This window comes from Balearica regulorum, chromosome 13 (genome assembly GCF_011004875.1).
Source record: "Balearica regulorum gibbericeps isolate bBalReg1 chromosome 13, bBalReg1.pri, whole genome shotgun sequence".
Lineage (NCBI taxonomy): Eukaryota > Metazoa > Chordata > Aves > Gruiformes > Gruidae > Balearica > Balearica regulorum.
Window position 1 is genome coordinate 2,751,298 of NC_046196.1, and position 18,632 is coordinate 2,769,929.

The 18,632-nt window shown below is 43.8% G+C and overlaps 1 protein-coding gene and 1 long non-coding RNA gene across 3 annotated transcripts in view; one reads left to right on the forward strand and one right to left on the reverse strand.

Annotated features, from left to right (window-relative positions):
- Positions 1-2,388: 2,388 nt before the first annotated feature.
- On the reverse strand, positions 2,389-5,605 carry LOC142603773 (uncharacterized). The gene is made up of 3 exons (XR_012837671.1): positions 5,546-5,605; positions 3,593-3,709; positions 2,389-2,837 (listed from the first exon to the last, which is right to left on the reverse strand). It is a non-coding gene; the product is annotated as an uncharacterized LOC142603773 (long non-coding RNA).
- The window catches only part of ZCCHC14 (zinc finger CCHC-type containing 14), a 51,964-nt gene continuing 38,825 nt past the window's right edge, over positions 5,494-18,632 (forward strand). For both annotated transcript variants that reach the window (XM_010313101.2, XM_075766067.1), the window contains exon 1: positions 5,494-6,678. In XM_010313101.2, coding sequence (XP_010311403.2) covers positions 6,115-6,678 — 564 coding nt within the window. In that variant the 5' untranslated portion in view covers positions 5,494-6,114. The remainder of the gene's footprint in view (positions 6,679-18,632) is intronic.

Genomic DNA, 18,632 nt, shown 5'->3' on the forward strand with positions numbered 1-18,632 from the left:
AGCAGGCACCAGGCCATTCTCTGAGGGCTCTGTCCTGCTCCCACTGAAATCAAAAGGAGTTTTGGAGTTGGCTGCAGTGGGAACAGGAACAGTCCTTAAGGCACTAATTAGTACAGCTGGCTGAATAATGCATAATGAACAGTTCATTCAGCTAATTTCATCTCTTTTTCTATTCATGAATTGCCCGTGAACCAATCCCAATTTTCTCATTTTGGTTGTCATTCAGAAGTTATTTGTGGGTTTCTTCAGGAAATCATCCCCAGCGTGCCATTGCAGCGCGCATTGCGACATGTAAATATTAGAGAAGTGTTTGAAGCGTGGGGCTGGCAGGTAGGGCAGACGACATTATCTTCTTGCCCGAGCTGATATTTGTGTAACCAAGTGTACCATGAATTTCAAATGTTGCAAAGAAACACTGAACTTTACATTCATATTCGGTAAATACTTGTGCACGTTCCTTTTCTTCCTCATGCTTTCTCCTCGAGCGTTTTAAACGGATCTAGCCGGTTAGTGGAATACCAAGAAAAGGCAGAGAGAGGAGGGATGTGATGTGAAAACACCCCAAGGAATGGCACTGGAATAACCGAGTAAATACTTCCAGACTTTCCTTTCCAGCTGTAAAGTGATTTGGCTGTAGCAAAGAGTAAATTAACGTTGTGTAATGGATGAGAGTTGGAATCAGCCTACGGATAGGAGGGGACAACTGCTGCACATCCTTCCCAGGTTAGCCTGCATGGAGCAAACGTTGGCTCCGGCAACCTGGCCCCCGATGTGGCAAGCAGCTGTGCTACCTCAAGTAAAAGGAAACCAAAAACGATTGCAACACACCCTTCTTTTGTAAAGAGTTGCCCAAAATGTGACTTTCCTGGGGTGAGATTAAAGTAAGGAAGACTTCAGAGCAGGAATCAAAAGGAAATAGCTGTCCCGTGACCGGGATGGTGGGGACAGGGAGGCTGGAGCTTTGGCAAAGGCTGAGACATCCCCGTCCTCCCAGCCATGCAGAGCAGGAGATGGGGGACAGGCTAAAGCACAGGCAGCGAAAGGCAGGGAAAACCAAGGGTGTTTCTTTTGCAGCAGTTTCCGAGACGGATGCAAGGAGTAAGGGAAGGGAGCTGGGGGAAGTGTTTTTGGCAGCCAGGGACTGTGGATTTTCAGGCTGAAGCAAGCCCCACGGGGGGGAAGCGCGCAAAGCCAGAAGGTCTGCCTGGCTTCTGGGGCCAAGAAGGGATGTGCCAGGGCTATCCCACAGGGGAAGGGACACGGGGGATGTGGGGCGAGGGGAGTTCATGGCACTTTGAATTTTGAAAGGTGACAAGGTGACAAATGAGGCAGGGTGGTGATCGAGGGGGGACCTTTACTCAGGGAGAGGCAAGTCTATCCCTTATGCCTTCGGCTGGGAAAAAAACCCCTGAAAAATCCCTATTTAAAGACACGCGTGTGCCTGCCTGAGTCTATCGGCAGAGGGCAGTGACACTCGCACACACACGCGTGCACGCACACACACATCACTGCCAGCCTTTAACCCAGCCTGCTTTTGCTGCTGTCACAGCAAGGACACCTTCCACCAGCCCTGTCCAAACCAAACCATCCGGTTTATCGCTTGAAAGACATACTGCACGGGATGCTGCAGGCCCGACATCTGGCCTCTTTTAGGTTTTTTTTTTTCCCTCCTTTTCCCAAAGCCCACGTGATATTTTTCTATGTGCTTCAAAGCCAGGGTTTGTTTGTTTTTTCAAACCCAAGAGCTCCAATTCCAGCATCTGCGAGAAATCTTACAGGAAATAACCCATGTGCACAGAAGTAGTTGAGTGAACATGCAATAGCAATATTTATCTTTCCCTTCCGACTAACGGCGCAGACAGCACGCAACGCTATTTCTCCTGTCACTCACAGCAGAAAAGGAGACTTTAGGGTAGAGCTGTAGGATCAAAAGACTTCACTGAGGCTGTGGGGAAGAGGAGAGGTGGGTGTTGGGCAGGACATTTCATGTACATTGATATACAGAAGTATGCTTTCTCTCAGCATATTGTCCTGGGACACAGTTCAATCCCGAAAAGGAATTTTGGGTGGAAGCCATGCCAGGGAGGGATGCCCATCACAGCTAGCTCATAGCCAGTGAGAACAAGACAGCAGTAGGTCCATCTATGGCTTTGAAAGTCACTTTGGGAGAAGACTTAGAATTTCCAGGTTTAATTTCTGGCAGAACTGCTAAGATTTAAGTTGCATTTAGGAGGTCTAAAAACGCCAAACATGTAAAAACTTCTGCCCATTTAATGCCAAGTGTTGAACAGCGTCCTAAAGGAACTGGAGAACTTTTAAAAGGTGATAGACAAAAGCTCTGAAAAGGTCCCTGCAGAGGAGTGCTGTGGGCTGGGAGCATTGGACATGAGAAAGATCTAGGTAACTCAACTGGCCTTTTAACTAGCAGCCTCCTGAACGAAGTTTCCCCTCTTGTTTCAGTGGTGGAGGATCTCATCTCCTGGTGACTCTGGATAGATAAAATAGCTCCTTTGACATAGGACTCAGTTACCCACCTCACACTGATTTATTTCAGTTAATTTTTATACACTTTCGGACATTCCATGTTGCATTGAGTCAAACTGACACGAAGAAGAAATTATCTTGGTGGATTTGGCTACGTTTGCTCTGACATGCTGCTTAAAGGAAAAAAAAAACCACTTCAGCCAGGCTCCTTGGTTAAACGCGATTGAGGAAATCTGAGTACAAGAATTCAGACCCTTAAGATTGCAGGTGAGAACTGAAGTAGGTGCATCCAGTGTTGAAGAAATGGATCCTCTCCCTTTGCTTGAGCCATTCAGGAACAGCCTCCGCATGTTCTGAAAACACAAAAAGAGGAAAATAACTGCAGTCTCCGTAATTGTTTACTGATTACTCTGACAAGGAATCTTCCTCAGCTGTTCGTCTCAAACATGCACAAGGAGAATTTAGAGGAAGAGAGAATATGCAGGAAATAGGATGATCTGGGGATGAAACAAGGAGTCAGTTTTGGCATCCCGAAGGCTGTGCTCTTATGGGGAGCACGGCTGTATGGCACCCTAGAACGACCTTCACTCACAACCTGCTGTCTCCAGCAAGCAGTAACATGAGCTCTTACAAAGTTGATTTATCTCACTGAGAGCGGTTCCTTGCTTTGCCCACTGGCTAGCCAGGAATTCTTGGTGGCTTGTGACAGAATTATATGGCATGTTCCTTTCGGTTTCCTTGGGCTTCACCCAAAGCCACTTCTAATCAGAGAAAAGGCTCCCAGTTCAACTACTCCACTTCAGATTAGACTTTATCTTACTGTCTGGCATCGAAGACAATTTCTGCTCTGGCTGTAAACCACAGACTCACTCTTTAGCAGCAAAATTCTCACTTTCATTTGGGCTCAGGCTTAGACTTCATTCCCAAGCAGAAAAGTTTAAACCTTCACCTTGCTACAGACCAGGGAATCACCAGATATCTGAGCACAGCGCAGTGCTTTCAGGATGGATCAATGCTGGGTAAAGACACCGATATAAGCAGAAAGGCCACCAAAGAACTCAGCGTCCTTATGCCTACCGCCCGGCCCGTGCTGCAATTCAATGCAAACCTTTCCTAAGGGACTGAGAGCCTTTCCTCTGTTTTCTGCATATCCCTTCCTCCGATGGACAATCTCGGGCATGGCAGGAAAAGGAAGCGCGTATGGTTTGCACTCCATGCTGGATCACTACAAGGAAAGGACACAGAGAGGCTGTGGGATTTTCAAGGACCCTCTCACAGCAGGAGTCTGCAATACAGAAGCAGAGTTGTGTAGCTTTACAATATACGACATTATGCAACCCCAGTAAGCGTCCTTTGATTGCTTACTCTTGCATTTCAGTAGGACTTCAATAAATGCAGTTGATAGTCTACGATATTCCACAGGGAAATAAAAAAGGATAAACTACCAGCATTTGGAATTTTTGTGGTGCAGCAGTTTGTCTTAGCAAGGTGTATTATGATATTTCCAATAAACTATCACCCAAAGGAATAAGCCTTTTTCTCTTATACAATACCAACACAAGTGTTCACACAACTCATGTGACAGCAACCAGCCCACATTTGGGCATCGTGCGCATCCCATAAAGATCAACTCAAGACAAAAATGCAATTGTGCTCATAAAAACATCAATGTTAGCTCTTTTGTTTATCTGCGTTGCAGCAATATTGCACTTGCTGAAATAAAAGACACGGTCCATCTTCCAAGAAGATTACAATCATATAAAAATCAAGTCTGGAATCATCCTTTGCCTGCCTGGGGCTGCATTTAAAAATGTTATTCTTGGCCTGCTCCACTTAAAGATCTCCACCCGTATCATTTATCCAGCTGATGGACAGTCTGGCTACTGGGCTACAACAGACATACAGCCGAGTCCCATGGAAAAACATTACGAAAAAAAGAAATTATGCATCCGTCTCTTGGTTGCTGGATGCCGTCTGTGCAATCCGTCGGCAAATCTGAAGACGATAAAGCTGCTTCAAAACCTCCATTGCTACGCTGCTGTCAGCCAGAATCCCAGTTTGGAATGGAGTGGGGAGGTGGTGGAAATGACCATTCTAAGAGGCCTTTAGAGTCTGTTTTGTTTCCACACAGTATTTAGAGACAATCTGAAGTCAACTGCCAAACTGGCCTTGACTGCACAGCGTGGCTTGGTTTGGTCAGACTGCTCAAACGCTGGTGCCAAAAGCTTCACCGGGATTTTGGCATCATGCACCCAGCAGGAACTCATGCCATACTGCACCCCTCCGCCCCGTCCTTGAGGCTTTTGGCCATCCTAAAACACCACCTAAGGAAAGTAAGCACCCTAGCCATTCCCTATTCTACTCCGTAAGGCTCCTTGTGGCTGAAACGAGGATAATTTTGATGGAAAAGGCAGGTATCACACTGGAGGCAGAAGTGCTCTGAGTTAGTGGACAGACTGCAGATGTGCCTACCATGAAGGAGAAAATGAAGCCCGTCAAACACGACTTCGGAAGCCAGTCAGGGTAGTACCTGGGGCAGCTCTCCAGGCTGGCACTGCCCAGGCCACAGGGACAGCCCTTGTCCTGAGGGGGGGAGGCAACAGGAGCCCCAGGCCCACATCAGTCACCACAGCACCCTGTGGGGTCAGCCTGGAACAGGGCAAGGCGCAGCTCCGCCCTGAGGGGGGGGTCATCACCTCAGGCCTGCCTCCAGGCACTGACGGCCCCCCAGCCCACCCGCCCCACCACAGCCGGCGGCCGCACACAAAAGGCGCCTGTTCCCGCCCCTCTCCTATTTAAGCGTCCCTTCGACCAATCAGCGCCAGGGGCGGGGTTAAAGGGGGCTAAAAGCTGGCGATTGACAAGCCCCCCAGACTCCGCTCCTGTACGCGAGGAAGAGGGCGGGTGGAGCGTGCTAGCAGCCAATCCCCAGGTGCGAGTAGAGGGCTCAGCCAATCGATAGGGCGGTGGGTGGGGCCCACCGCAGGGTCAGGCCGGGAGTGAAGGCGCTCTATCGCTCCTTCCTCTCCCCCCCACTCCGCTCCCGGCTGGGACTTCTCACCGCGGGATCCCTCCGCCGCGGACTGGCGGTGTGTGCGCGGTCCCGTTGCCCTCCGCCTGCTCGCTGCCTTCTAGCGAGGGATTATTTCCCGCGGTTGTGGCGGCGGCGGGGCGGCTCCGGCGGCGGCGGGGCCCAAGGCGGCGGGACGGGCTTGCGCGGAGGATGGAGGTAGTCGGCGCCCGGCTGAGAGAAGGAGCCGCCCCGTGAGGGAGGACGCGGGAGCGCCGAGGCCTGCTCGGGGCCGCCGGGCCCTGCCGGGCGGGGACCCCGCGGCCAGGCCGCGCCTCAGCGCTCGGGCCTGCTTCCCCCGGCGCCGCCGGCGGCCACCCTCGGGGGGGCCCGGCCCGGCCCTGCCCGCCGCCGGGGGCTGCCCCCCGCGCTCCTCGCCGCCGGGCCCCCTCGCCCCCCGGGGGGCGGGTTTGCCGGGGGGGCGGGAGCGCGGAGGGGGCCGCTTGGGGGGTGTCGGGGCGCCGGCCTTGCGGGCCCCCCTCGGGGCGCTGCCGCCCGCCCTCGCCGCCGCTGCCCCTAGCAGGGTGTGCTCCCTCCGGGCCGGGGGTAGGCGAAGCACCATGGTGGAGAAGCGGTGCCCGCGGCTGCAGCGGGACGGCGTGTACCGCTGGTTCTCCGAGCTGCCCTCCCCGCAGCGTGTGGAGTTCCTCTGCGGCCTCCTGGACCTCTGCATCCCGCTGGAGCTGCGGTTCCTGGGCGCCTGCCTGGAGGACCTGGCCCGCAAGGACTACCACTCCCTGCGCGACTCCGAAATAAAGGCCAACAACCCCGCCGACCTGGGGAGCCTCACCAACCTGACGGACGAGGTGGTACGCAGCAAACTTTTGGTCTCTCTCGCCCTGCTTGGGTCTGCCCACCGAGAGGCGGCCGGGGTCCTCTTCCGTACCCTCACCCACATCGACTCGGTCATCAACAACTATGGGCTACAACTCAATGAGGGCCGCACAGGGGATGAGTTCCTGTTGCTCTTCACGATGGCATCCAACCACCCTGCTTTCAGCTTCCACCAGAAACAGGTGCTGAGGCAAGAGCTCACCCAGATCCAGAATATCATGGCCAGCACCAGCAAGAATCCCAGCACCTCTACCCTCAACACCATGGCAACTTATCCTGGCTGCCATAAGGTGGGTACCCTGCTTTTGCACACCCTGATGGCACTGCTGCAGGGCACTATCTTGTGTCTTCAACAACGATTTTAAACCTTTCTTCTAGTAGGGGCACTCCAGTGGTGGCTGGCAGAGATTGCTTTGGTTGGTGATGGGGATGGTCAGCTGAGGGTGAAAAGAGGGGATGCATGGAGTTTTTATGGGCTCACGATGGTTAAATGAGAAGGGGTTCACAAGCTGATGAACAGGCAGCAATATAAACCTTAACTGATTGCTTCTGGCAATACATCTGCTGAGGGGACAGTCCTGCCAGTTGCATGGAAGACCAGTGGTTTAATAGGGGAAACAAACATGTAATATCTCTAGATTCAGGAACAAGCATCTGCTTAAAAGTTTCCCTGGAAGAAGTTGGAAAAGAGGATCAGCTTTGGGAGTAGCTGTCCAGTGGCAAAGGCATCGTGGTGAGTTTGGGTTTTGTTTTAGACGAACGTGATGGCAAACGTTTTGAGTTTCTGATAGTAAAATTAAAGAAATGTTGAGGTTGCCTGTCACCCTGAACCTCTGGGGTATTGATCCTGGTGTCAGTCGTTCACCGTCATTAACTGTTTGTTCATTCAATTGCCAGCAATTAAGCTAGACAGTAACATTTTAAGACGTGCTGTTAGTAATTAGATATGTTACTGACTGCTTAAGTGCTCTTAGCTTGCTACAAATTAAGGAGTCAAACTGTCTTTTTGACTGAATTTAACCTGCTTTAAAGTTCAAGCTAAGTACCAGCTAAGTGGGTGCATGTGATCAGTTAAAAGGCTGTAGCTTTTGAGGATGTAGGACTGGTCAGCAAATGTTACCCTTCTGTTGGGAAGGATGGTGTGTACCTAAAGGCTACCAAAATCCCTATATTGGAGTCGTATGCTAAATAAAGCTGTTTTGAGGGCTCAGTACAGATTCCATGAAGTTGAGCATTGAATTTCAGACAGAGACAGAAATCTCTGCTTGGTCTTCCCCTGAATACAAATTTCCTTCCAATTTTGTTTCTTTTGAATACTGCTGCTTTAATTCTAAAATTTAGATGAGTGTTATTAAACTTCCTATTTCTCTTAATCTTCCCTTCCTATGTCTTTAAACAGTGCTTGTTGCTGACATTATGTTTTAAGGGGAAAGAACAGGGTATGGGAATGCCTCTTTATTCAGTTTAAATGAAAAAAAAAATGTAGATGGAAAGAATATTTCACGCAGAATGTAGAAGGGTATAATTAAAACCAGAAAAAGCTTCCTTTCAGATACTTAACTGCTTGCAACTTCCCTTATTCAAAAGATGCATGGACTCTATGTTTGAAAGGAAAAACTGTAAATCATAGACAAGTTTTCCCAAAATAAGATGAGCAAAAAAAAAAAAAAAATTATGCAGGCAAGAACATTTTTTAAAGCATGCTTTCAAAGCTTCACAAATAGTGCAGGATTTATGTAGCTGAAAAAGTCCGCCACTATTTATGTCAATCTAAGATGGACGGAGAATCCATCCTACGTTTTTTTTGTGCCAGCAATAAGGCATACAGGACAGTCATTTGATTTTTTTAAATTCTGAACTCATTGAAGAGTTGTCTCGTAAAAATGCATTTTTTCTTTTTTCAAAAGAAATTGACATTGAAGAATACTGGTCTCTAAGTACAGAATAGTGGAGAGGAACAAAAAAGGTGACTGCTTTCACAGTCTCTTGAATATGCGTTTTGTTTGAACAGATGTAGATTTCCTTTTTTAAGGTTGATAGCTGGGTAATTTTGCTACTTTTAGAGTAAGCAGTTGGCTTAAAACAGGAGTTGGATGAAGCAAGTGGAAAAAACAATGTCTTTCTCCCTTCAGCCCTGTTTAAATATGCACAAATAAATTCCAACACTGTGGACTTAGATCTTGTGATGTTACCAAGTTATGTTGTGACAATACTTGTGTTGTAACATCACCTAGAAAAAAAACAATGCAGATGTCAAGAGAAAGTGAGCTGCACAGGGCTGCTGCCTGCCAAGAGTCCTGCGCTCTTCGTCCTCTTCGGAATTGGAGGAGAATTTCTTCCCCAGAGCCAGCACTTTCTCATCACTCTTGTAGCTTTACTACAGCTTGAGCTGCGCTAAGCTGGTACTTGAAGTCAGCGCTGCGTGTTGAATTGTATGAATGCTACTCCTAAATTCTCAAGCACAAACCTCTTTGAGCTCATCCCTAGAAAATGAGCTGGAGAAGTGGTCACCATTTGAGGTCCTGAGAAACTTTTGGAAGCTGGAATGGCGTGGATGTGTAATGGCATGCAAATAGGGAGCTCTTTGTGAACAGGGCTAGTTATCCTTCAGCGTTTCCCTTGTGCTGAGTGTGGGAATAGGGGCTAACATAGCCTGTGTGACTACCTGTTTTTCTGTCTAACTAGAGGTCCATTACAATTCCTGATGATTTACATTTAACTTGTTTATTCAGAGAGATGCAACAAAAAAGTTGAACTGTGCTCTTTGTTCCTTTTGCAGAAACAAATGGAACTGTGCTGCTTCTGCTTAGTCAGTCCTGTTAAAATATGACCCAACTTGATATTGGCTACAGGTTTTTTCGAGAGGATCAGAGCTTGCAATCCTCTTTCCATCTCCTATCGCTTTCACATCTTACAGCAAAATCACTCAAAAATAAATTGTGTTATAATAGTGAAGAGACTGATACAGTTGATACAAAATTACTGTAAACACTTCATGATTCTTCACGTTGCTTTGGGGTAGGTGAAGACATTTAAAGTTGATTACCGATGCAGACTGCTGCTTTTTGCTGTTATCTTCTACTGTCTGGTGCAATTGCTGACTACAAGGAGGCTCAAAACAGCTGCCAATATAGTTTGCTTTAATTTGTGCTTTTCGAGATTATTCTTGGATTATATGAATCTTATCTTTACAGGACAAGGTGGCTGTGGCTGGCTTTAAGTAGGTCAGTAATTATTAGATTCATGGTTTCTACTTGATAGTACAAAATGAACATTAAGTTTCCTTGCCTGAAGTACGGAGAACGCTGCCCTGGCTACAGCAGACTATTGCTTTAGTCTCTGTAAAGATGATCTTTTCTGCCCCTTGTCTTGTTCTGTATTTTCTTCTAGTTTTGAATGGTGCCAGTGCTTGCAGGACTTGAATTGTGGAGTCTTCAAACTTTTGACTTGTAGGCATAAAGTCTAAGGTGGTTGTATGTTTTTTTTTTTTTAACATTGGAACAGTGCAAATTGCCTTCAAATGAAGCCCGGGCATGTATCTAAAGAATCAGGTCTTTAAAAACTTCTGTTCCTGGGATTAACTGTAATGGGCTTATTTTTTAACTGGAGATGATGCAACTGAGTTTTCAGGCTGGTTTTGCACCTTAAGATGCCCGTTCAGCTGTCTTAAGCCAGCGCTTAGAGCCTAGTGTCTGAAGGCTCATTTCTGTGCTGATGTATAGTGCTCAGCTCCAAACTGCTGCTCCCTTCATAGAGCTGGAAGTGTCGGGGCACATGAAAACCAGTAGCCAAATGTCTCCTGCTGTGCATTACACATCCGAGTGCTTTGATAGGCAAATTGCCACTGACCCATGGAGAAGGGAGAAATGTTGCAAAACTGTCTCCCAACATCCTGAATAACCCATTCAGACTCCTATTGTGTACAACTTGTGACAGCGAACATCTTTTTTTAGCTATAGGTGAAAACTTAATGTTTTTATTCATTCTTGGTTGCTTTGAGGCTGTAGTGATGCTGTCTTTACAGAACGCCTTAGGCTTATGTCTAGTAGATAATGACATACCAGGACCTACTTGGATATGCTAGCTCACCTAGATAAAATAATATGAATCTGTCTTGGCTAACTTTTTTCTATCAAGAAGTCTACATGCATTAATAACATTGAGGATGTAACTTTCAGAGCTAGAGGAGAAAGTATTCATGAATCTCTGTCACCTTGTGTTTCTTGGACTTGTTTCATCTTCTCATTGAGACCATTCTGTAAAAACAGGGAAATAAGATAAAGCTTTGGCTACTTAGCGCCTGCTCTGCTCACTGACTGACAAGAGCTCTTCAGTGCAGTTAGTGCCATGATCTGGTTGTGGCTTCAGCTGCAGAACCAGGGTCATAAATAGCAGTTCTGACTACAGTTTGTTTGCTGCTGAAAGGAAATAAGAGTCAGTGACACTGTAGTTATGTGGCTGTTTCAGGTTGATATCTTGTGAATGGGAAAAAGGGCTCTTGCCTAGTCAGCTTCCAAATACTCCACCGATGGCTATTTCAAGTTTATAGCATAAGATGCTATTTTTCACCCGTGCTAATTCCATAGGCTCATCTAAAATTTAGAAATAACTGAAGACTATGTATTGGGAGTTGTGTAGAGCTGATGTTCTGAGGAGTCCATTTCAAATATCTTCACCTTTCTGCGCTGTTTGCTACAGGTGATTGAAGTTGCATGCTCCATCTTCACAGAGATTCAGAGATTTTTTTCATCTGTGGAATGATGAGTTGGAAAAAACTATTACTTGTTGGATTGAAACAGACTCCTTAAGTCCTCAGAGTAAGCAGTCTAGCTGTTAAGTGATCTATGTCACCTGCCTTTATGGCTTTTAGGCTAGCTTTGTAGGGATAGAATAAATCATGAAAAGCCTAATTTTTAGCCTCCTAACGCATTGAAGATATTTCATAGCTTTACTAGATTACCATGTTAATAGCAGTTGCTAGCTAGGATTAGAGGTGTTTGCTCCCTGATAATCAGTAGTTGCTATCTCAGGAATGATTTCATTTTCAAAACCACATGAAACTAACCTTGGGAGCTGTAGGGCCAGGACTCGTAACTTCCAGATGGTGACATGTGCCAATCTTTGCACGTCCTTTTAGTATTCGGGGTACTAGAGGCAGCACAGGTTACACATACCTATTGATGTTCCATTGTAAAAATGTGAGGCTTCCAGTTCTGGCTCATTTCTTACTGATATTCTTGTTTGAAAGTTTTTTGTAACTCTGATAAATGGTTCAGTCTCAAACTTGCAGTATTTTCAGAAATGAACTTAGCACATAAAGGAATCCTTGGAAGACAACGCTCTCATGTAGTAACAGTATTAATTACCACCAGATTCACTTTGCCTAATCATATGCTATGTGATGAACTTGAATTTAAGAACCTAAACTGGTGTGCTTGGGGAAATGAACTGTACACCCAAACATCAGGGACAGAGCAGCCAAAAAAATTTGAGCTAATAATGATGTTGTTTTTTCCGTGAACTGTTTTCCCATTTTTTGCGCAGGCTGAATGAAGTTTTTGTTTTAAGAGTGTGTTCTACTTCACTTTTTTAATTTACTCTTATTGCTACTAATTACCTTGTAACTGTTAGTTGTCAGTTAAGCAACACTGAAGTAGGCCTCATCTCTTCTGGAATAAAAATGCCTATTGTAAGGTGTTGGACATTTTGAACTGTACTAGACTTCAAACTGTTTTAATTGAATCAGTGTACAAGCTGTATGCAGATCCTGCTTGGAAAAGCAGAGCCAGCAGTAGTTAACCACACCTAACAAGCATTCCAGTGTCTGACTTCAAAGGTACTGAACAGCATCCTTGTTTGGAAGTGTTTAACCATTTGGTTTAGCATTTTTTTAAATGTTTGAGTTGCTAAGACTGAGATCCTGCCATCTTTTAGCTGGATGTTAGCTACAGCACTGCTTCTTTCTAGCAGGGTAGAGCTCTGATTCTTCTGTAGACTTCTCAGTGCTGCAGTACCTGTGATACTTTTAAGCGTGCTCTGGTAAAACAATGTGTATCGTCATATTGTATATGCACTGTCCATTTTACTACTTACTCTTGAGCATTCTTTCTCCTAAAAAAAAAAAAAAAGGCAAATATAGGAATGTTATTCCCAAGAACGCAGGTAAGAGTCTCTGAATACACAGAATCTTATGATAGAAATGCTAGATCAAATTCCTCTGTCAAAATGAGAACCATTGTCACTCTTAAACTAGAATTTGACTTTACTCTTTGGCAAAAGAATTGGGGCAAGTTGAATTAAAGTTGTTCCCTACTTAGATTTGAAATGGGTATTAAATCTAGCAAAGAAATGTTGATATTCCAGATATGTGTTTCTTTGCATGGGTTTTGTAATGAGCAAACATCTAAATTCCTTGCTCTTGCCTCATGCTAAAATATAGTTTTTCCTTTGATCCCGTTGGTATGATTAACCAATAATAAGCATTGGGAGGAATAAACTTTTTAACAGGTGTTCTGGCCAGTATCCTGAGTTTCAGGATTTTTGTAAATAGCTGAAGTGATCCAGAAATAATAAGATCAATTACTTAAGAGTAAGATCTTAATTTTAATTAAAGACCTGCCAAGTCATGATGATAAATAGTGAAAGTGAATCTTTTTCATGCATGTTATGAATTCTTTTCCAGTGTCTTTTTTCCACCATAAGTAGTTTTATTACATTCAGGCTGTTACTTATATGGTTATTGAGGAGAAGGAGGGAAAAATACAATTCAGTGAATTTGTGACTTGTCAGGTAACTTCTGCCAACCCTGTGAATTTGTGAATTGTTGCAGAAGAGACCAGAGTGCCAAGGAACCATTCTGCCAGGGAAAGGCTTATGGTATCATTGTTTGGATTATACTTCAGCGGAGTTTGGAATTGCTTCTTCGATGATCCTTTTACCTCCCAAATGTATACACTGGCCCCGTGGGGGCAATTTCCTACCCATATGCTGGCAACATAAGTACAGTAGCTCTAAAGTCAGCATAATATTAATGTTTTAAAGGCAGATGTCATTGAGGGCTATAGGTTTGTATAGTAGATAGGACCATGCTACACTTTGAATTCTCTTGGGAGTTTTAAGGTAATCTTCCTTCCTGGTGGCTATGCTTTTAGCTTTTGGTAGCATTCACGTGAAGAAACAAGGACGTACTTGTACATCAGTGCTGGAATTTAGAGCAGTAGTGTCTCTTTCAAGGTCTGGTTATAAGCAGTTGTCTGTTTTGATTTTTGAGCTGTTTTTAATCATTGGTTTATAAAATTAATATTTGATTTCTTTTTTGTTTTGAAGGAAAAATAAAATATCTATCTTGTCATCTGTCTTTTTTGAAATATGCCTGATGTCTCAGAAGTCTAGAATTAAAGTGCCTTGAATTAGCACAGTGTGAGTTAACTGGTTGCACTTGCAGCCTCTCCAGTAAGCTATAGTAAATCATGGAGGATCAGGTAGATAAAACAGACTATTGTTTTGTAGCTTAATGATTAATACTTGTTTGGGTGTTTTATGTTGCCTTTTATAGAGAGTATTTCCCCTTAAAGTTCAAACTTTAACTCAGTGTATCTTTTCAGCAGGAAATCCCACATACTCTGCCTGTTTGGTAAGCTTGTGTGGTTACCTGTTGGAGACTTGTAGTGATGGCAGAAAACATTGCATTAGCTAATATTAAAGAATTCTGAAACTTCTTTGCAGTGCACAGCCTCACTTGTTTGGCTTATGGGGTGAGTGCACATCTTTGCAGGAACTAGAGTTGCCAGGTGTTTTCAAATGCTTCCTTTGACTGTTTGTCCTGAATGGCAAACACAGAACAATGTAATTAAAGTCCAGTTACTGTGTGGTAGATTTATGTTCCTAGTATTAACAAAGTATTCACAATTCTTTAAGCAAAGGATTTTTAGTGGAAATGACTTGCTCTATAAAATACAACCCAGATTTTTTTGGTCCATCTGCTTTACTGAATTTATAATGGAGCCTTGTAGCAGGTGTGATTGTCCCATCCTATTTAAGTACTGCATGCCTCATTTCATTCCAGTAATAGTCTCACAGGACAAAAGCATCTGATCTATTATCCCGTTTCACTATGAATTGCCTCTTCACCCTTTGTGTTTAAAGATGGATACCTTTGTACCAACTTCCCATGAGAATAGGTGTGGGACCTCTTGTAGCCATTAAACAGCTTTGGTTGTTGAGAAACACCGGATTGGATTGCACCTGGTGCTTATCATATTTTTCTGGTACACCCTGGCTGTTGAGAACGGCATGGATTTCTAGCACAAACCAAACACTTCCAGTTGCATTCATGTCCCAGTCCAACAAAGCAACTAAACATACATAAATTTAAGTGTTGAAGACTTTGCTAGGTATGTGAGAAGTTGGGTGTATTTGAGTGTTCCTCAAACATCTTTGTGGAAGAGTCTAAATTTTCAAAAAGAGTAATTTTTGTTCTTCTGGTGGGCAAACAGTCAGGTATTCACATATGTATAAGTAAATGCAGAACGGGTGCCTGAGGCTATGGTTTCACAAGCAGCTGGGCGGACTAATGACTTCTTGCTACTAAGATGAAGATGTTTGCTCAGCCTTGCTCCTCTGGGTTTTGTAGTCTCAGTAGATTTTGAGTTTCAGGTCATTGCATTGGTTGCTCTTTGTTCAGTAGGCTAAGTCTGAACCAGAAGCACCTCCTGCATTGGTAGACCAATGTCTGTTAGCAATGCATTTTTATTATTTATTTTTTTCCAAATGACTTGGGAACCTGAGTTACATACCTGCGTTGGGACATAGCAACTTATCTGCCTAAGCATGCAAGGGCTCTATCCTTGCCATCGAGCTTCTGCTGGAGCACTTTTGCAAACAGGATTGCATTGTGGTAGAGACCGTGGTGTTAACCTCAAAATAAGCTGCTGTTAATACTCACTAATACGAAACTGGCAGGACTGAATGGAGTTGACTCTCTTTTTCCCCACCCCAGACTTCACTACTCCAGTGCCTGAGTGCACTCTTACATGGTATCTGCATCAGCCTCAAGCATGGAGGGCAGTTTATGATTATGAAAACCCTTTTTTAATGGAGACTTCCAAAGCAAGTATTGGCAGAAGCATTTATCTGTGGGACTCTCATGGGCCGCTTCTGGAAAACAGAACATCCTGTGAAAAAGTTTTCCTGCATGATCAATGGGAGAATGTGTTCCTGTGGCTTTTTGCAGCAGCAGCCCCGGTATCTCATTTGACTGACTCATTGCTTTTATATATTGTTCACTTTTTCTGTGTAATGCATGACCTAAATTTCATACCTAACTAGGTATAGAAATCATTTTTTATTCCCTTGGATCCTGTATCATTGTTTCCTTAAATTATATGTCATGTTACACTTTAGGTAGTAAGCTATGTTGATTTGTTAGTATTGGCTCCAGTTCAAACTAAGTCAGCAAATACTTTGCTATTAAACCATGTATTTTCTGTGTTCTGTTTAGTTATTTCTAAAAGGAACATATAATTGCTGTTTGGGTAAAATTCTTACCGCATTAAGTTTGACTTCTATCAGTCCTGTTATTTTTAGGAAAGACTTTGCTATATTAAATGTTAGGCATTGTCCCTGGGGAGCAAAGCTACTGAATCTTTGCAGATTTACCATTTTCCCTAGCGACTTCCACTGTCTTGGACAGTGGTAGGGCCAATTCAGGTAGCAGTGGTTGAAAGGGAAACACTACCTGTTGAAGTAACTGCTTCTGGTAATTTTGTGTGATTTTTTTTTTTTTTCTGTGTGCTTTTTTAATGGATCAAGGGATTTGGAGAGCCTTCTAGAACTTTTTTTACTGTCCGAAGAAGATCTAGGCCTGTTAGTGTATCTCTGCTGAGAAGAAAATCACTGCACTCTGCTGAAAAAATGTTATTGTTTGCTGGCAGGTGAAAAGGGAAAAATGTGATAATGGCTAAAATTCTAGCAATGACTTCTGACACCTTGACATATTTGTCTTCAACCTCTGAGTCAAAGCAATTGTTTCTCTTCCCAATTAACTCGTTGGGGTAGAGGGCTTCAGGGTGGCATTCTGGGATCTTTCTTGTTGGGAAGGATGTGCTTTTCAGTAGCTGATACTAGTTCTGATACTGTCTTTATTACTACGGAGAATGAGGCACAGAAGAATTCCGGCTGAACCCCAGTCATTAGGTAGTGATGAATTTTCTTTGTTTTCAGTTATGGCTGCTTCTTTAACTTGAAATTCAAGAGACATGCTAGGTTTTAATTTGGAAAATCAGAAGTTCATCTGTGAGCCAGATGCTTTGCTATGGAGGGAGTAGATGCAACACTAGAGTAAAAATAGCTTAAGAATCTCTTCTGCACCCATTTGAGTGGTGTATCTTCTAGACTTGTTGAATAAGCCTACAGGCCATGCTGATGGTAAAACAATTTACAAATAATCTAATGAAACTATGGATAGGTGCAGAGGGCTTTCCTTCTCCTTCCTCTACAAAATACTGTGCTAAGGGTAAGATTAGGTATAGTGAAGAGTATTGCTTTAGCTCTCTGGGGTTGCTGTTCTATTTGATTAGTCTTCATGTCATCAGTTTCTGCTGATGTTCTCAAATAATTTCAGTTGCAAAATCCAAAGTCTTCTGTTCAAATGTCTGGTGCTGTGCCCTCTTAGACCTTAGAATGATTCATGAATTTTTCTGCATTTATAAAATGCTACTTCTGTGGTTTGTTATGATATATAACCTGAACATTTTCTGGTTTCTGTGATGCCAGCTTATCCACCTTTACTGTGGACTGTTACTGCTTTAGAAAACAGCCTTTAACAGTTCTGGAACAGCAGATGCTTATTCTTTAATGGCCTCTTGACTTGACTTCAGAGATGTTACAGATCCTGAAAGGTCCAGAGCAATTTGCTTACCACTTCTCAGAATCTTTATCTCACTGGAATGCCTTGTTCTTTATTCAGAATCTAGTGACTACTTAGTAGTTTGTGCTGAGCCCAACCTAGGGATTGCAGTAGTGTCCAGACATGGTGAACGTTCCTCCCAGAATTTACGTGGCGCTGCGTTTCCTTCCTGGGCATCTACCATTAAGCTTTTACCAGTGTTCCTTCCAACTCTCCCAGGACAGCATCTCCTGCAGTTCATAGCTGATGGGTTATTGTTCCTCTGTTTTGCTTGGCCTCAAATTAAAAAAAAAAAACCCCAAAAAACCCAAACCCCAAACCTATTACTATTTTGGAAATAAAACTTTGATTTTAAAAACACTTTTCATTATTTTACTTTTCCTAAACAAATCCAAACCTTTGCAGTATTGGTATGTTTAAGTCAGTGGAAAAAATTATTTAAAATTTGGAATGAAAGCTTTAAGCAGAATCACTGGTTATAACACCATTCAGCTCACTAACAAAGCGCTCCATTTGGAACTAATCAGAGCTTTGTGATTTTTCTAGGCCAATTTGAAACTGCTTTGCTTTGATGTGTGACTGAATCAGATAGTATATGAGCTCAGTCAGTCAAGACATATGGGCTAAATTAATCTTTACCAAGTGTATATAAATTAAATCTTTATGGAAGGAATTGGAGGTTATGTGTAAACAAAATGCAAATTTTTAAACTGCACACAATGCTTGTTGTAAGGGTAGTGGAGAGAAGGGAATAGAAGATAGGAAGGAATATATTGTAACAAACTGCTTGTTCAGGGACTTTTCTGAAACCATGTGGCTTTGTTCTTACTCGGTTTCAAGTGCTGTAAGTGTTTGTATTTGCTGATTGTTCTGAGTATTTGGAACCTGGTTGTTTAGGATAACAGTCTTGCTTGAATCTAATTTTCTAGCTTGCTCTGTTAGTTGCTGTTCTGAAATCTCCCATTGCCAGGAGGATGGTGGTGTCATTGCTCAGCCCACTGGAACTTCTCTCAGCAGCAATCCACTGGAGTGGGAGTTTAATGAGCTCCAGGAGAGAGATGCTGTGAGATAAGCTTTAGGAAAGGCTGACTTTGGCAAGGAGATTTAAACTGTTCCCCACTCTTCCCCCCCTGCCCCAAGCTTAAAGTTTAATGGCTAGTCTTTCTAATGTGAAACTTTGATGTTAAATTTTTGTCGGTGGTGGAAAGCTGTGCTGAAGAAGCATGCAAGTAGACTTTATTTTTTGATGAGAAGTAGACCAACAGTGCTGAAGAGGAAAGCACGTACTGGTAATTCTGCTGTCTTCTGACACTCATCTGTCTTCTGGACTGACTTCTT